General features: G+C 57.8%; 1 protein-coding gene across 4 annotated transcripts; it reads right to left on the bottom strand.

The window, feature by feature from the left end:
- Positions 1-1,367: 1,367 nt before the first annotated feature.
- ELAVL3 (ELAV like RNA binding protein 3) lies at positions 1,368-17,133 on the bottom strand. Of its 4 annotated transcripts, none has more exons than XM_058727951.1 (7): positions 16,747-17,133; positions 10,300-10,603; positions 9,874-9,977; positions 6,178-6,331; positions 5,810-6,035; positions 5,097-5,135; positions 1,368-3,485 (listed from the first exon to the last, which is right to left on the bottom strand). In XM_058727951.1, the coding sequence occupies exons 2-7, from the start codon at positions 10,502-10,504 to the stop codon at positions 3,134-3,136; spliced, it is 1,080 nt and encodes a 359-aa protein (XP_058583934.1). In that variant the 5' UTR covers positions 10,505-10,603; positions 16,747-17,133; the 3' UTR covers positions 1,368-3,133. The 4 variants fall into 4 exon arrangements, with proteins under 4 accessions (XP_058583934.1, XP_058583932.1, XP_058583930.1 ...); XM_058727949.1 differs by having other exon boundaries at positions 10,300-10,516; XM_058727947.1 differs by having other exon boundaries at positions 10,300-10,519; positions 16,747-17,132.
- Positions 17,134-17,603: the final 470 nt, after the last annotated feature.

Raw genomic sequence — 17,603 nt, 5'->3', positions numbered from 1 at the left:
TTTGGGGTTTTGTGATTTTTTTTTTGTCTTTTTTTTGTTTTTTTGTCTTTTTTTTTGTTTTTTTTGTTTTTTTACAGTTCTTTATCACCTCCAACATGGACTCTGTCGTGATTTGAAACCTTCTGAATAAGTAACAGGATGAAGGGAGGGCTGGAGGGGCTGAGCCCCCATCCCACGGGCCCTGCCCCTGACCCCCAGGGATGTGGAAGACCCCAGGTGCCCCCCCCACCCCCAGCCCCTGGGGTGAGGGGCTGGCCTCTGGGGAGGGGGCCTGGCTGGGCTGAGTTCTGTGTTTTAGAAAAAGAAGTCCCCTCCCAGATTTGGGGGTGTCAGGGGCCTAGGCCTCAGTGGGGGTGGGGGGGTGGGGAGGTGCCCCCTCCGCAGAGCCTGGCTGCCCCAGGGTAGGGGACAAACCCAGCCCTTATTGCTCACAGACGCCTCCTGCACGCTGCCCACGTGTGCCCACGTGTCCCCGCGCTCGGAGGTCGGAGGGGAGAAAGCCCCAAGAAACAGCAGAGGGAGAGGGGTGGACCCGCTGGGGGTGCCCGCCCTGCTGGAGGGGAGCTGGGAGGTTGAGGACTTAAAAACCACAAGAATAAATAGGTTCGTGTATCAAGAACAAGCTAGGGTTTTCACCAGCTAAATAGGACTGAAAAAATTCTCAAGACGAGCAAAAAAGAATCCCATTGAGACCCCGGACGTCGCTGGCCGCGGGGACCGCCCCACAGAGCACACGCCCCCCCGGGCGCTGCTCGGCTACCATTACTGTTATTAATAATTATTATTACTTTAATGATTCCACTTCCCCTTTTATAAATAAATTAGGCATAACCACGTCTCAGCAAAACTTAAAGAAACAAAGAGAACATCGTGGTTCCTTTAAACTTGCAAACTGGATGAAGTAACAGAAATATACACAAATGTCCTTACAGGGCAACAAGGAGAATAAATAGTTAACATAGCAATAAGTTAAAACTACAAGAAGCTAAATTCGGCAAAAAAGTACAAGAAAGTTAACTGGTGCCAGTTTATGTCTTTTTTTTTTCTTTTTTTTTTTTTCTTTTTTTAATCTCTTCTGTGTGTTTATTTTTCTTCCTTTTTTTTTGTCGCTTTTTTTCTCTTCTGTTTGTGTTTTTTTGTCGCTTTTTTGATTTTTTTTTTTCTTTTTGTTCCTTGCAGCAGAAGCTCCACAGACGTTTAATAACAAACACCGGGAGGGGTGGGGGAGAGAGAGCTGGGCAGTCAGATGGGGCCATGGCCGGACACCAAACGCAGGGACACCGGAGGAAGGGGCAACTGAAGCTGAATTCGGGGTTTGCAATTCTCAGTTCTGACTGGGCCCACTGCGGGGGGTGGGGGGCTGCGAGGGCTCCCAGGGGCTCCGGCCTCTGGCTTCTGTTGGAATTTTTTTTTTTTTTTTTCTTACAAAGAATGAAAACTAGGAGAATGGAAAATCCAGACAGAAGCCGGTGGGGGACCGGGGCTTGGGATGGGGGCTGCGTCCACCGCCCTCGGGAATTTGGAAAGACGGAAAAACCCAACAAACTGAAAGGGGGTGACAAGTGGGTGGGAAGGGAATTCGGGGCTGGGGGGAGGGGGACTGGAGGGAACAGCGGGTACTTCCTGCTGGGGAGGCCCCTGGGGGAGGGGGAAGGCTCAGGGCCCAGCCTCCCCCCTCTGCCTCTGGGCCAGGGTCTCGGCCCAGGGAGGTTCAGCCCCGGGGACAGGGGGTCCTTTGGCCTCAAGTGTTGGGGGGGGGGGGCTGCCTCCAGCCCGCCATGACGCCAAAAGTGAAACGAGGTATCGTGTGTTTGGATGCATGGATGCTGTGTGTGCACGCCTGTGTTCGTGGGCCGCAGGGACCACCGATGAGCCAGGAGAGAGCTCTGCAGAGAACCTGGGGCGAGTGGGGCCACGTGTCCGGAGGAGGCCCGGCGGCCTAGCTGGAGGAAGCGGACTGGGCCAGGATCTGGGCTACGACCTCTCGCCTGGGCCTGAGGGAGGCTTTGTGCGTGTGTGTCTCCTGGGTGTTGTGTCTGTTTCTCCGTGATGGCGTGTCTCGACTGGTGTGTCCGAATGTATCTGTCTCTACTTTCCCGTGTCCACGTGGAAATGTGTGTACCCCGCACCCACCTGTGGCTCCATTTGCCCGCGTCAGTGTTTGCCCGCGGCCTCGTCTACATAGCCCCATACATACTTCGGTCTCCCGTGATTATCCATATGTCTGTCTGCGTGTCTGAATCTGGCCAGCGAGCTCCTGGAAGGTGTCCGGGGCGCGTCTCTGGGTCTGTCAGTGCTTCCGTGTGTCCCTGCGGGATGTGTGTGTGCGTGTGCCCCCGCATGTCTTTGCGTGGCTGTGTTTCTCTGTGCGGCCCCGTGGACCCCCGGGCCCCAAGCCCTGCTCCCTGCCCCTGCCCCAGTTGGTAAACATAACCTGCCAAAATATTTTCTTTTTTTTTTTTTTTGTCTTTTTTTGTGTGTTTTTTTTTTTCAAGTTCAAGAATCCCCAGTAAAAATTCTCCACGAGGTCTTTTTTCCCTTTTTACAAAAATAGAGTTTTTCTTCCCCTCCCACCCCCCCCTTTTTTTTTCATTTTGTTTCTGTTTCCAGCCCCTCCCCCTGCTCCTCATACTCCAACCAGGGGGCTCTGGGCCAGGGATGCCCACACCCCTCCTCCGTTTCGCTTTTTTGGGGATTTTTAAACCTGTTCCCCCCTCCCCTCAGGCTCATCTAGGTGTTGGGGAGGCCTGGGCAAGGGGGTCTGGGGGGCACCCCCAGCGCCCCTGCAAAGCCATCCCGTGGAGGGTGGTTGAAGGCGGGGTGGGGGCACATCTCTGCTTTCTTTTTAGCCGAAAAAAGAAACAAAAACCATCGCCATGAACAAAACCAAGACGAGAGAGTGAACAGCCCAGCCTGGGGTGGGGGCAGGAGGACGGGGAGGGGACCCCCAGGCACCCCCCCATCCCCTGCAGACTCTCCCACCCCGAGTGCTCACCCTGTGGCTTCCGCAGGGATGCGGGGCCCGTGTGCCGTCGGTGGTCTGCCTGCGCTGTCTCTCTCGGGGCCCCTCTCTCTCTCTCTTTCTCTCTCTCTCTGCTGCCCGGGGAGGGTGGGGAGGGCGGGCGGCGGTGGCTCAGGCCTTGTGCTGTTTGCTGGTCTTGAAGGACACCTGCAGCACGCGCTCGCCCAGGCGGTAGCCATTGAGGCTGGCGATGGCCATGGCCGCTTCGTCGTAGTTGGTCATAGTGACGAAGCCGAAGCCCTTGCACTTGTTGGTGGTGAAGTCGCGGATGACCTTGACGTTGGTGACGGCCCCGAAGGGCCCAAACAGCTGCCACAGCACACTCTCGTCTGCCTCCGGTGACAGGTTGTACACGAAGATACACCAGCCAGCGCCCGCCGCGCCCCCCGAAAGGCCCACACCCGCGAGGCCACTCATGCCGTCGATGGCGATGGGCGAGAACCTGGCGATGAGCGACAGGGGACTACTTTGGGGGTCACGCGGGCTCTGCCCTGACCCCCGGCACACCCCTGAGTCCCTGTGACCCCTGATGTGGTCATGACTGCTGGGCGTGCCACGATCTTGGGACCGTGTGATCCCTGCATCGTCCTGAGCCAGCCACGGCCTCGCGACCTCCACCTCTGACCCCACGCGAGACACCTTAAACTGCGGCCTGCTCTGAGACACTGGCCCCCAGTCTCCATCCTGACCTATAACTTGTGACCTTCCCTGCACGTTACGCCCTCACTCACACTCCTGCCTAGGGCCCCAGTCTGCACCCTGACCCCACAACCTTTGACCCTACTGGGTCCTTGGCCCTGTTGACCCTGACCCCTTCCCCACTCCTGACCACTACTCCTCCCTTGGCAGATTTTCCCACCCCCCTTTTGCCCTCCCCCCACCAACCCCACCCTCCCCTCTGCAACGCTGTGCCCCCTTTGCCCCTGGTCACCCTGCTACCCCTACGTGGCCAGAAGGGCACCGCTCAAGGCCAGGCCATGACTGCAACCGGTGAAGCGCTGCCCTGCGTTATCAGGCCCCAGGGCAGCGGCCTCGCTGCCCACCGCCTTCCCCTGCCCCTTGCCAGCCTTTTCCTGTTCAGATTGTATATTTAGGATCCACTCCACTTTCCCTGCGGTGCCCCAGCCCAGAACAGCTCCTGGAACAGCAGGGCCCCTGGGAGGGTTTGTTGACTGACCGACTGATGGGCAGGATTGGCTCCACCCACGTGCCTCGCTGCCTCCCTGCCCCCCAGGCCTCACTCAATTCAGGGGGAGCCCCAGGGTCTGCCCCATTCAGTGTGACCACTGGGGACTCACTGCTTGCTCCCTCCTTCCCGATTCTGCACAGGCTCTGGCACCTTGGGCGTGTCGGGGTGGGCGGGGTCTCTGCTGGGTCCCCCTCACCTCTTCTCCTGCCCCCTTCCCAGCCCTGCTCGCTGCTCCCTCCCTGCTAGACTGAGGTAATTGACAACAGGAACAGTAATCGTCCGAGCGGCTACTTTTATTGAGCGCTCACTACGTGCCAAGCCCTGTGCTCAACAGCATTTCATCTCCACGAGGGATCACGTCTGGCTGGGCCACGTTGGGTCCCCAGCCCCGAGCCCAGCGCCCGGCACCCAGTGTGTGCTCAACAGCTCGCGATGCAATAAACACGGGGACCTTCACAGGGTTGGGGATGTGGACAAGGTCGTGCGGGCCTCAGGGCCCGTCCCCAGACTATGCGGGAACAGAGGGTGGTATCCTGTGACCCCAGCCATCAAGAGAGGCAGGTGGAACTCAGACTGAACGTGGGAACCGGGGGGGGGGGGGGGGGGCAGGGGGGACATGGCTGTGACCAGGCAACATGGCCGGCCTTTCCCTGGGCCGGAGGGGGCCACGGCCAGGCCCTCCAGGACCCAAAGAGCAGTAGTAGCTCTTTCTAGGCATTCACTAGGTTCCAGAGCCCCTGATTCTCTTAATGGACACGCTATTCCCAGACAGGGCAGACCCAGCTAAGCTGGCAGTCCCGGTGGTGAGGCGGGGGAGGGGGCCCATCGGGGCAAGAGTCCAGGGAGGGACGGCGGGGAGCTGGGGGCAGCGGGGAGCACTGTTACCTCTTGACTCCGTAGGCCATGTTGAGCAAATTATCCAGCCTGTGGAAGCAAAAGGGGTGGTCACCGGTGGCCTCCGGGCACACCCCCAGCTGTGATGTCGGCCTGCCTGCCTGCCTGCCCTCCCCGCCCCCACCCAGCCGGCCGGCAGCCCAGCCCTGCCCCCACCCGCCGGCTCCCCGCCCGGCTGGACACCGCCTGGCACGGAACCGTGGTCACTCGGGCACTGCCTCTCGCCTGCCCTGCCGCTGCCTGGCCTGCACCCGTGCCCCGTCCTCCCCGGCCCGGCCCGCCCAGCCCCACTCGTCTGCCCCCACCCTGCGGGGCTCAGGACCCCAGAAGGGAAGGTTCGAGTCTCTTCTCGGCAGTGGCAGGTGGGTTGGGCGAGGGACAAAGCCTCTCTGTTCGTAAAATACAGACAATCTCCGTTCTCTTGAGGTATAGATACCTGGGGGCGCAGACAGCTGGAGCCCCATGCCCGAGGGAGAGGCGGCCCCATCGGGAGACTCTAACACTCCTAACACCGATAATGCCACTCAAAGTGCCCTGCATACATTGACTGCCTGCTGCGTACGAGGGCCTGGCCTCAGCACCTGACAGACACACATTTCCCCTCTGCCGCCCTCAGTGGCCCCGGCCTGCGGGCACCCTCCCGGCGTCCCTCTGCCCTGCAGGGATGGGCTCCAGGGGTCTGTGGGGGGCGTCAGGGGGCTTACCGGAAGCGCTGCGTCTGATGGTGCAGGGGGCCTGCGTAGCGCCGGGCTGATGACTGGTAGAGGTGAGTGAGCAGGGCCTGTCCAGTCTTCTGACTCGGGTTGTTGGCGAACTTGACCGTGATGGGCTCCGCCGCGCCCAGCGGCTTCTGCCCGTTCAGTCCTTTGATGGCCTCCTCGGCCTCAATCCTCTTGTCGAAGCGGATGAACCCCACACCCCGAGAGACACCTGCCAGGGAGTGAGGGCGTCATGAGGACCCTGCCCCCTCCTGTGTGGCCCTCTACCCCGCTCCTCCCCCGCCATGCCCGGTTTCTCCATTTTGGCCCCACCTCCGTGCCTTTGCCCAGTGCGTCATCCCCAGCAGCCTGACCTGTGACCTGGTCCACCAGGATTCGAGAAGTGATGATACGGCCATACTGGGAGAAGAGCTGCTCCATTTCTTTCTGGCTCATGGTCTTGGGGAGTCCACTGACGTACAGGTTAGCATCTCGGATGGATGCAGAGCTGGGTCTGGCATAAGACACCTGGAGTGTGTGGGGGGGGGGGGCAGGTGGACAGAGGTGAGGGGAAGACCCGTTTCACGGATGGGGAGGGTGAGGCCACGTCCAGACCACCAGTGGGAGGCAGAAGTGCCTCGTCTGTTCACTTAACAAGTATCTCTTGGGTAGTCACCATGGGCGGGGCTGGCCAAAGCTTGAGGGAGGGGACATGGCTGTGGCCAATGATGATGTGGGCCGGCCAGCATAAAGTGGTGGGGGGCGGCGCCTGGGTGGCTCAGTCGGTTGAGTGTCTTAATTTCTGCTCGGGTCCCGGTCTCGAAGTTTGTGAGATTGAGTCCCGAGCCGGGCTCTGCGCAGACAGCTCTGAGCCTGCTTGGGATTCTGTGTCTCCCTCTCTCTCTGCCCCTCCCCTGTTTGTGCTCTGTCTCTCAAAATAAATAAGTAGACATTAAAAAAAAAAAAAAAATTAAACTGGTGGGAGGAACATGTCGTCGCTGGGCCCTGGAGGTCAGATGTCCCCAGCTCCTGCTCTCACGAGGTACATTCCAGCAACACAATGCTTCCTACTCCTTTGGAAAGTGAGCCTGGGACGCTGGCCCTTTTCCCGTCCACGTTGGGACCCTCCAGGTCGCTCAGGTCTTTAGCCACCAGTTCAATGCTGACGACCCCCAAATGTCCGTCCCCGGTGTGGGCCTGACCCCCAAACTGCACACCTGTGTGACACCTGCCTCCAGGCACCGCACGTGGCACCCCACAGGGGATCACAAGCAGCGAGGCGGCATCCAGTCCCCAACTTGTCCCAGCTCAGTAATGGCAGCTTTGTCCTCCTGGGTGCTCAGGCCCCCATTGTCCTTGATGCTGGTCTTTCTCACACCCGCATCCAATCCACCACGGATCCTGCCTCATTACTCAGCTCCCACCATAGCTCCCACAGACCTCCCTAACCTCCTCAGTCTGTTCCCTCCACAGCTGCCAGGGGGCGCCTGTGAGCAACTGAGGCAGGGCACATCCTCCCTTTGCTCAGAACCTTCTGTGGCTCCCACCTGCCCCACAGTTCAAGTCCTTCTCCCAGCCCACGAGGCCCTGCACAACGCCCCCCCCCCATACTCTCACTCTCATCTCTGCCAATTTCTCCCTCGAGTGCTCTGTTTCAGCCACACCAGTCTCCTCCCGTGTTCCTCAAACACACCAGGCACATTTCAGCCTCAGGGCCTTTGCTCTGGCTGTTCCCCTCAGGCTGGAACGCCCTTCCTCTCCTTGCTTCTTCCAGCCTCAGTCAAAAAGTAACCCCTGTCCTCTTCCCATCTGAATTTGGTCCTCCGCCTCACCACCACCCCCCCACCCCCCAAAGCACTTCTCTCAGTAGGGAATTAGATGCGTTTTGGTACGGGCATTTGATTTGTGTCATTAATTATGGTCCAGACCAACAATGAAACTCCCTGCAGCTGGTTAAAAAATGGTGGACGTGTATATTTATTTCCCAGAAACAGTGGTGAGTATTGTAAACTGGGGGAAAGAAAAGTCCATTTACAGAGTGGCGAGATGTGTGACCCCATCTCATTGTTGTGCTTATCAGTGTCCTGGAAACACAGTCTGCAGGGCCCGCCCCCAGATGCTGACAGGTGGGCCTAGAGCTGGCGGGGGGGGGGGGGGGGGGGCGGGCAGCAGGGGACAGGAGCTGCCCTTTCCACTTATTTCTGCCAATGTCTATTTCCTGTATCTTCTAAATTAACCTCTGGGTAGATAAGGTCACGGTCAAGGGTCCGGCTTTTGTTTGTGGTGGTGAGTGGAGAGGGCATAGCCCTGGATTAGAAGTAACTAATTAAAAAAGCTAACAACATGAGTAAATTGGGCCAGGGGTGGGTCAGGGTGAAGGCCCTCATGGGCTGGAGGTAGAGGGATTCTAACGAATGCAACTGTGAGCACCCGGGGTCCTCCGGGGAGAAAAAAACCCACAAACACATCAGCTGCTGTTTTTTTTCGATAATATTAATTAAAAATCACGGCCACATTTTTCATGGCTTCCGCTCTTGCCCGTGGGGCGGTGAGTTTTGAGGGGTGAGGACTTGATGAATCAGAGGGAGGGGTGAGGGGAAGAGAGGCCTGAGCTCCTGGGTGGGTGTTTGGGGTCAGGGGTCATTTGAGGCACTGAGTTGGTCTTCAGGGGTCTTTGCCAACCTTCCATGATGTGGGCTGACCCAGGCCCCTCACCTGGGTATGGGCTCCTCCGGCCCCCCTCACCAGGACAGGTCTTGGGCAAAATCTGCCAAAGCAGCCAATTGGGACCAACTTTACATAGTGCCACCCAGGCAGACACACACGGAGACGCGAGGCCACACTTTGTCACCCTCTGCACAGCCCTAGTGGCTACACCAGCCAAAGGGTGACTCGGGGCCACTGTGACATCCACAGCGGCTCCGGGGGTCTTGGATAATTACAGTAAGAGGCACAGAACCACACACCTGTCACCCCACCACACAAGCCCACATCACACACGTTGCACCCCGAGTAGGGCACAGCCGACACCCCCACGCAGCCCCACCAGGTCACAGCTAGAGTTGCAGTGTCACAAAGCACCTGTGAAATAAACACCACATCCCACAGACACATCGTGACACGCCCAGAGTCTAGTAGCCAGACTCGTGTGTCCCACAAACACAATGGCTCCGAGCCCAGGTCTATCTCACACACACGCACGCACGCACACACACACACACACACACACACACACATGCGCACTGCATCACATGCATACAGTGGCCCTCTGGATTTGTCACTACCGTCCCCGTCATGCCCCAGGGCTTCTGGGTCTAGTTGGCCATGGAGGGACCCATTAGGTCACGACCTCATCCTCCCCGACAACGGGAAGAGGAAGAGATTCCTGCACCTCTGTTCTCAGAGAGAACGGGGGGCCAGATGGGCGCCCCCCCCCTCAGCCTCCCCCAAGGTTCCAGAGCAGATTTGTGGGGCGGAGTCCAGACACCCCCAGGCGAACCGAGAGAGGGGGGTTTCCATGGCGATCCCCCCCCCAGGGAACCTGGGCTCGCAGAGTCCCAGCTGCAGCTGCTGAGAGGGGAGGTTGTGGGGGGAGGGGCATTGCACAAAGATGGGGGAGGGGCTCACCCCTAATCCTGCCCTCCCAGACCCTAATTAGGCTCCAGATGGCAGATGGACCCCCACCCCTCTCCATTTCCATGACAAAGGCAAGGGGGGGGGCTGCCCACCAGACCCTGGTCACTCTCCTACTGCCAATGGGATGGCTACCTCCCTGAGCCAGCAGAGAATGTAGATGGGGTGGTATTCTCACTGACTAATGAGGAAACTGAGGTTCAGAGAGGCAGAGCCATCGGGCCCTGGGTGCCCAGCCAGGAATTCTTAGGGGAGAGTCTGAATCCCTCAGAGGATGAGCCACGGGGTAGGAGGGGTGGCAGTGAGGAAGGTAGGCGACATGCGGGTTGAGTGGCAGTGAAGGGGGTAGTCCAAGGGGAAGTAATGTGGGGGATTGGGGACAGTTGCAGGTGGGCAGTAAGGGGGGATGGGCCACAGAGGAAAATGAGGGCACTAACCTTGATGGTCTTCGTCTGCAGTTTGAGGCCGTTGAGGGTGTTGATGGCTTTGTCTGCATCGTTGGGATCAGAGTAGTTCACAAACCCATAACCGAGGCTCTGCCCTGTGGGCGGGACCAGGGTGATGACCTCCCCACACCTACCAGGGTCCTCCCAGACCCAGTCCTGAGAGGCTGGCCGCCGTCACTCAAGGTTGACCGAAATCCCCCCCCTTACTATTCTCTCACAGTACCACCCTGTCCCCAGGACACCTCAGATCCCCCAGAGTCCTGCCTGCCCCCATCACCCCCGGGGTACCCTCCCGGGGGTCATACCTGTCTCCCCATCGCACCTCCGATCCCCCAGGGTGCTACCTGTCCCCATCACACCCGTGCTCCCCAGACTACTATCTCTGTCTCCTCCCTCCCCACCTGCCAGCAGCCACACCTGTGATCTTATCCCGAACCAACTTGCACGATTCGATGTCACCAATGCTGCCGAAGAGACTCTTGAACTCGTCCTGGGTCATGTTCTGGGGCAGGTAGTTGACAATGAGGTTGGTCTTGCTGTCATCAGTGGCTCCATTTGTACCAAGGAGTGGCCCGTTGGGCAGGGCCGGGCCGGCCGGGCCCCCCGCCACCTGAGACTCCATGGCCCCGAGTATCTGCTGGAGATAACAGGCCACACCCGCTCACGGCCCAGTCCCCACACCAGGGATCAGTGGTGATGCATCAGTCATGTCTGACATGGGCTTAAACATGGAGAGAGGACAACATATTATCCTATTAATCTCTTCCACTCCCCCAGCATCAGGCATAGCACCTTACGTGTGATTTTACTGTGAGAAATTCCATACGTGTCTGGTGTCTACGTTTGCCTAAAATCAATCTGTGCATTTCCAGAAGAGTAAAATGAACGCTTTTGTCTTCAGAATAAGATATATATTTTTATTAGCTTTGAAGTCCTCATAAGCTCCTCCCTAGCCATGGACTGCCCTCATCCACATCCCGGATGTGTTAATATTTCTTTTACTTCATGCATAATTTTCCCACTAGACATTTACCCCCACGTTTTCCCCACTGAGCTCTTTTTCATTTTATTACTTATTGTTACTTATGATTTTTTAAGATTTTATTTTTAGGTAATCTCTACACCCAGTGTGGGGCTTGAACTCACAACTCCGAGGTCAAGAGTCGCATGCTCTCCTGACCGAGCCGGTCAGGCACCCCTGAGCTATTTAAATGTATCACATAATAACACCTGCAAATAAGGACAGTTTTAATTATCTCCAATCTAGACCTGTTCCTTATTTTTCTTGTCTTGTTGCAGGGGCTACAGTGCGACAGTGGCTTCTTTATTCATGATGTTAAAGGAAAATGCTTTAAACGTTTCACAGCCAAATTTGATTTTTGATATGGATTCTGTGTAGATGGCTTTTATCACATTAAGAATATTTCATTTTATTCCTAGTATCCTAACAAGATTCCGTTTTTCAAGAATGGGTGTTGAATTTTATTTAACTTTTTTCCTACACCTATTTTTTTTTCAACGTTTTTTATTTATTTTTGGGACAGAGAGAGACAGAGCATGAACGGGGGAGGGGCAGAGAGAGAGGGAGACACAGAATCGGAAGCAGGCTCCAGGCTCCGAGCCACCAGCCCAGAGCCCGACGCGGGGCTCGAACTCACGGACCGCGAGATCGTGACCTGGCTGAAGTCGGACGCTCAACCGACTGCGCCACCCAGGCGCCCCCCTACACCTATTTTTTTAATAGTTGACATAGAATATTAGTTTCAAGTGTACAACATGATTCAATATTTGTATATACTGAAAAGTACTGGGATGGATTGGTATTGTCTGTCATGGGCATGGGAAGGTAAAATACCCAGCATGTCCTTAGGTTTTTCTCCCAAGGCATGGTTGGCCGATGGATGGCCTTCACCTAACAAAATCAAATCTATTGGTAGGGTGTTCCTAACGGGACAAATTAGGAAGGATTACAAACCAGATTCAGTTTCCACGGGAAAGATCACTGTGATTGATTAGCAATGTCTGTGGCTACAGAATTAGAGTCAGCAGGTACACATCATCTCAGCCATCCCTAACCAAAAATACAATACCGTATTTGTTCCCAAATATTGGGCATACTGTGTGCCAGGTATAGGGCAAAGCTCTCTATGGGCAACGTTTTGTTTTTGTTTTTTTTCTTATTCACAAGCACCCTGAAAAGAGGGCTTAATTTTCCCTGCTTAACAGATGCTATGAACGTAAAGCCTGTGTTCCCTCAAATTCATATGTCGAAATCTTGACCCCCAATGTGATGGTATTTGGAAGTGGAGGCTTTGGGAGGTAATTGGGTCATGAGGGCAGAACCCTCATGAATGAGATTCATGTCCTTCACAAAAAAGTGACAGGAGAGACATTCTCTCTCTCTCCACAATGCGAGGACACAACAAGAAGACGTCCATCTGCAAAGGAGGGAGCAAGTCCTTACTAGCAACCGAATCAGCTGGCACCTTGATCTTGGACTTCCCAGAATCCAGAAGAAGGTTTGTGATAAATAACTGTCTGTTGGTGAAGCTGCCCAGTTTACGGTATTTTGTTATAGCAGCCTGAGCTAAGACAACAGGCGAGGAAAGGGAAGTTCAGCGATGTTTTAAAAATTACCAAAGATCGGGGCACCTGGGTGGCGCAGTCAGTTAAGCATCTGACTCTTGATTTCAGCTCGGGTCACGATCGCACAGTTGGTGAGTTTGAGCCCTGACGGCTCGTCGCTGACAGCATGGAGCCTGCTTGGGATTCTCTTTCTCTCTCCCTCTCTCTGTCCCTCCTCCACTTGTGTGCTCTCTCCTTCTCTCAAAATAAATACATGAACTTCAAAAAAAAAAAATTACCAAAGATCACGCAGCTTATAAATAGTGAAACGGGGATGCGCACGCGAGATTTCCTCATCCAGAGTCTATAATTCTAACTGCTCTAACGTTTCTCAGCCGTGTGTCCTCAGGTAGACTACATGACGCTTCTGGGCCTCTGCTCCACTTTGCTGCAAACTCCAAATTATTGGCGCGGTGACACCCCCCCCCCCCCCCCCCCCCAAGGATCTGAAGCTACTCGCGCGGCTGGGAAGCATTCTGGGATCACTTAGCCAGGTCTGCCATGAGCGCAATTACGACAAGCAACTCGTCCCGTCTGCCATCCCTGCCTCAACATACTCATCCTGCCCCACCGACATCTTCTGGGAGCCAGGCACTGGGTGAGGTGCTTACAGGCAACATTTCCCTTATTTCTCCCAATCAGCTTTAGAGATGGCCACACAGTCTCCATTTTATAAGTGAGAGAGCTCAGAGACGCTGAGTGATCTATACATGGGGCACTTGATTTCAAACCTGGATATGTTGGCGGACTTCAGAACTGTTTTTAAAGACAGTGGACAAGGCACGGGGGCGGGGGTGGGGGGCACCTTCTAGCTGTGTATCCTCGGGGGGGGGGGTGGTGATCGTAGCTCTTCTCTGGGCCTCTGTTTCCTTTCCATTTATTCTTATTAAAAGGATGGCCCTGAGGGTCAACCCCCCTGCATCTTCAGTTGGCTGGGAGGGGCTGTCTGGGGGCTGGCTGGAGGGTTATTCTGAAGCCACATCCAGACGGAGCAGGATCATGCACTGGGTTGATGAGCAATGTCTGCCACAGGCGCCGGCAGTAAGACAGTAACGCACATTACAGATCCGCGTCCAGCTTCGTAAGATGAATACTTTCCTGATAGCGTGGCCATGTATTGAGGGCCTGCTCTCCCAACATTGAACATTATGGCACTCTCTTCCCCATTTGACAGAAGAGGAAACAGAGTCTCCATGAAGGGGTAGGGATTTTATACAAGGTTGGGGAGCTCGCAGATGGTGGGTCAAGAATTCAAATCCGGAGCTTGGACATCAGCCCATTTGACTAAAAGGCCAACAATAGTGAAAATAACAGCAAAGTGAAGCCGTGTCCCTACTCTACACCAAGCCCAGGCATCGCCGCATTTAACCCCACTCTGCAGGCCAAGTCTACTCATTCAATTCAACAAATGCTTGCTGGGTACCATCAGGTGCCAGCTCCTGGCCCCACCCTCCTCACTGTGCATCTTCTGACACTCACATTGCCTCTCCGGGCCTCTGCCCCTCCACTAAAGATATGGCACAGAGGTTTCCCACGTACAAAGATTGGGTTCTGTATTCCCTTCTGGCTCAACAGACTAGAGTTCTGTGATTGGTTGATGATGTCTGCGCTGGGAGTCCCCAAAATAATTAACAGTACAAAACCAGTTCCAGGTCTGGAGCCCCTACTATGTGGCCAGGCACTGAGCAGGTGCAAAGGTTTCATTGACTTCCCACAACCACACTGAAAGCTGGGGATCACCTCCGTTGCTCAGGTGGAGAAAGCGAGGGTCAGAGGGACCTGTGATTTGCCTGGGGATGACACGGAGCCGTGGTAGTGATGGAGTTTGACTACTGATCTGACAGATTACTCCAGACAGAGCCCCCAGGGCCACCCCAAATGTCCTCAGCTTGGATGCGGTTAAAAGGTAATTGGGGTTCCTATCCAGGATCTTGAGACCCAGCCTACTAATCTCCCCACCACCCCATCTCTCTCCCAGCTGTGCCAGAGCTTAGCAGGATCAGTGTCGCGTTTCCTCTGCAGCTCAGCCGGCTGAGCCGATAATAGGGATCGGATTGGTGGAGACCACACCCGCTCTGCCCCAGCCCATGACAAATGCGTGGCCTGGGATGACTCTGGGATCATAGGGACCTTGGAGGGCCGTCCCAGGACAGGAGTGGAGGGGTGAAGTCAGAGGGGAGGAGGGCAGGTCAAAGATGGATAGGCAGAGATCAAGTGGGGGCAATAGAACCTTCCCTCCCAGTCTCTCCAGCTCTTCCTCTGGATCCGTACCTCTTCCTGTTTCTCTCTCCCTCCCCCCCCCCCCCGTTTCTCTGTTCTTCTCTCCCCTCTGAGCCTGTCTCTCTCCCCCTTTCTCTCTCAGCCACTCTTTTTCCAACTCTTTTGCACCATTGCACATACATGACATATGGATTTTGCAGCGAATACACCTGCAGTCACTCTCTATGTAGACCCTTCTGTGTCTGACCCCCTTGGCCCCTAGCTGGGGCCCCTGGCCCCAGTCACAATGATAGATGCCTGGATACTGGCGACAATAGGGCATTGAGTGGCTACGCATGGTAAGGCTAGGCCACCACGTGGTGCTAACTAGGCCTCCCACTTCTGGGCCCTTCTCCATCCATGCAGGGCCCTCACTGTCTCAGTCTATCCCCTCACTTCCTCCCAGCCTGTTCTCATGGTGGACCTCTGCCCGAGTGTCCTCCAGTGGAGTAACCAGGCCTTCCAGGGCTTCAAGGCCCTTGTGTGACCTCTGACCACACCCTCGCCCTTTTGTGCATTGGTTTCCCTCTTTTAAATGAGGGAACAGATCAGAGGAATGGATGCTGGACTGTTGTGGGGGTTCTGAGGGTCCTCAGGGGGCTGCACTCACGTCTCGCACCTAAGTTAGCAGCCTGAGGCCCAGAGAAGGGAGAGAGCCGACCTAAGGTCACACAGCAGGGAAGCAGGGCCTCTCAGGGCCTCCTTTCTCTGAGCCAGGTGGGCGGGTCCCAGAGTCCCAGACATGGAGGGAGTGCTGAGCATCCCCCCACCCACTGTGCTCGCCACGACTCCAAGAAGAGGCCCAGAGACACAGGGCACAGACACACACACACACAGACCAGAAAGACAGTAAGTACGGAAGAAGGAGGCCTGGGCGCTGGGACCAGACAAAGGACGCGCGGCGGCGCGGGGAGCGGAGTCGCGCGGCGGGGGCGGGGGTGGAGCCGGGGTGGGGCTAGAACTGGCCAGCCCCGCCCCCGGGATACGCCCGGGTAGCCGAGTGGAAATCCGAGGGCTCGGGCGAGGCCGGGCCCCGGGGGCCCCAGGGGGCGGGGTCCGGATGGGCGGGGCAGGGGCGTGGTTATACAGGGCGTGGCCGGGCGTGGCCGCGGGCTCGGGAGCTGACCAGCTCGGTGGCTGCTGAAAGCACCGGGAGTGGGGCGAGCGGCGCGGGCGTGCAGGCGGGCGCGCTCAAGGTCACCCCGAGGCCCAGAGCCCAGGAGGGGTGCGGCGCCTGGACCTGGCCTAGGGGACATCCTTGAGCTCCTTACCCCATCCCCCGTGGGGCGGGGGCCCAGGAGCCAGGAAGCCCCCCCCCGCGGGCCCTCCTCTCCCCTCCCCCTCCCCGAAGCCTGAGGCGCCCGCGCGAGGCTACGGCCCGCTAAGAAGCTCCGAGAAACAAAGGGACGCGGCGGCAGCGGCGGCGGGCCCGCGGGGCCTCCGGGCGCGCCCCCTCCTCTCCCCTCCCCGCTTGCCGCAAGGTCGACGGGCTCGAGGACGAGACGCCCGGCTCCCCGGGCGCGGCCGCGGCCCGGGGCGCGCGATCCGACGCCACCCGATTCCCCGGGGCTCTCGGGAACGGCTTGCCGCCTTGTCCTGGCCCAGCACCAGTGATAGGAGCCCTGCGTTTGCCTGGGCGGCCTGCGGGGTCCGGGCCTGGATGGAGAAGGCATCCTCCGCTGCTGCGGCCCCTCCCCCATCAGGCTTGCTGGAGGGGGGCAATCCCGCCCCCAGGACGCCGTAGGACGCCTCCCCAAATCAGAGTTCGGCTTCCTAAGGCCTCTCAGACCAGACTCTATGCGCCCCCAGCACTCTGGGTGCGGTCCTGCCCACTCTCAGGCCCCGAGGCTCGGTCCTACCCCCCCACCGGGGCCTAGCTAGGCCTGGTCCTACCCCCCCCCCCCCACCCGCCATCTCCGCGGAGGCTGTGCCTAACCCCTCCCCACCCAGGTTCTCTCTCAGCGACAAGGGAATACCTACAGTGACCATTCTTGTGTGCCCGGCGGGCGCGGTCCGTGTTGAGGGCGGCTCCGGGGGTCGTGCACTCCTTGGGGGGCGCTCGATGCTCACTCCGGGGTCCCGCCCGGGCGGCCTTTGGCGCGGCCGCTGCAGAGGTGTCGATGAAGGCGGCGGCTCCCTCGAGGGCCGGGGACGGGCCCGAGCCCGAGGACGCGCGCGCGGATAGCCGGGCCCCGGGGTGGCCTGCGGGCGGCAGGGGATGGAAAGAGGGAGCGGGCGCGGGATTGAGAACGCCCCCTGCGCGGCCCCGCGGGGCCCGGGGAGGTTGCGCTTCCTGACAGAGATCGCGGCGCTCTGCCTTTCGCCGCCGCCCCCCGGCCCGGCCTGTCCGGTCCTGGATGCTCAGTCCTCTCCCCTCGCCCGCCCTCCCTCCCACCCTCCAGCCCGCGCTGCGCGCTCCGCGCTCTGGGCCGCGCCGCCGCCGCCCCCAGCCCTTTATAGGAGCAGCTGCCAGAGCCGGCGTCGCTTATTGGCTGCGGTAGCTGAGCCCCGCCTCCTCGCGGCGCCCGACGGCGCGGCAGGTGGAAGAGAGCGCGAGCTGGCTAAGACTCCGCACCCCCAGAAAGCACTCCCTGGGGGCTCTGGTTGCCATTTTCGGGCCCCTCTGCCCCCGTGGACCCTGCTTCCTGCATTTCCGCCCCTTCTTGGGTGGGCTTTCTGCCCGCAAGACAGGGAAGGCTCCCCTCCTCTGTCCAACGACCTGAGCTGTTGGAGCAAAGAGGGAGATCCGTGGACCGATTGTACGAACTTCCGGAGTTGCTGTCCATCAAGAAGACTGGAAAGGGACGAGGAACCAAGATTTCTATGAGCAGAGGCCC

Source organism: Neofelis nebulosa, chromosome 4 (assembly GCF_028018385.1).
Source record: "Neofelis nebulosa isolate mNeoNeb1 chromosome 4, mNeoNeb1.pri, whole genome shotgun sequence".
NCBI lineage: Eukaryota > Metazoa > Chordata > Mammalia > Carnivora > Felidae > Neofelis > Neofelis nebulosa.
Note: the sequence above shows the minus strand (reverse complement) of the source record. Positions and strands in the feature narration are given on the sequence as shown.

What these genes read in the sequence shown, in the direction of transcription:
- ELAVL3 (XM_058727947.1), bottom strand. An exon ending in GGTTCGGGATAAGATCACAG is followed by an intron (nt 9,978 to 10,299) that starts GTGTGGCTGCTG and finishes TCCCGCCCACAG; the next exon opens with GGCAGAGCCTCGGTTATGGG. An exon ending in TGCAGACGAAGACCATCAAG is followed by an intron (nt 6,332 to 9,873) that starts GTTAGTGCCCTC and finishes CACACACTCCAG; the next exon opens with GTGTCTTATGCCAGACCCAG.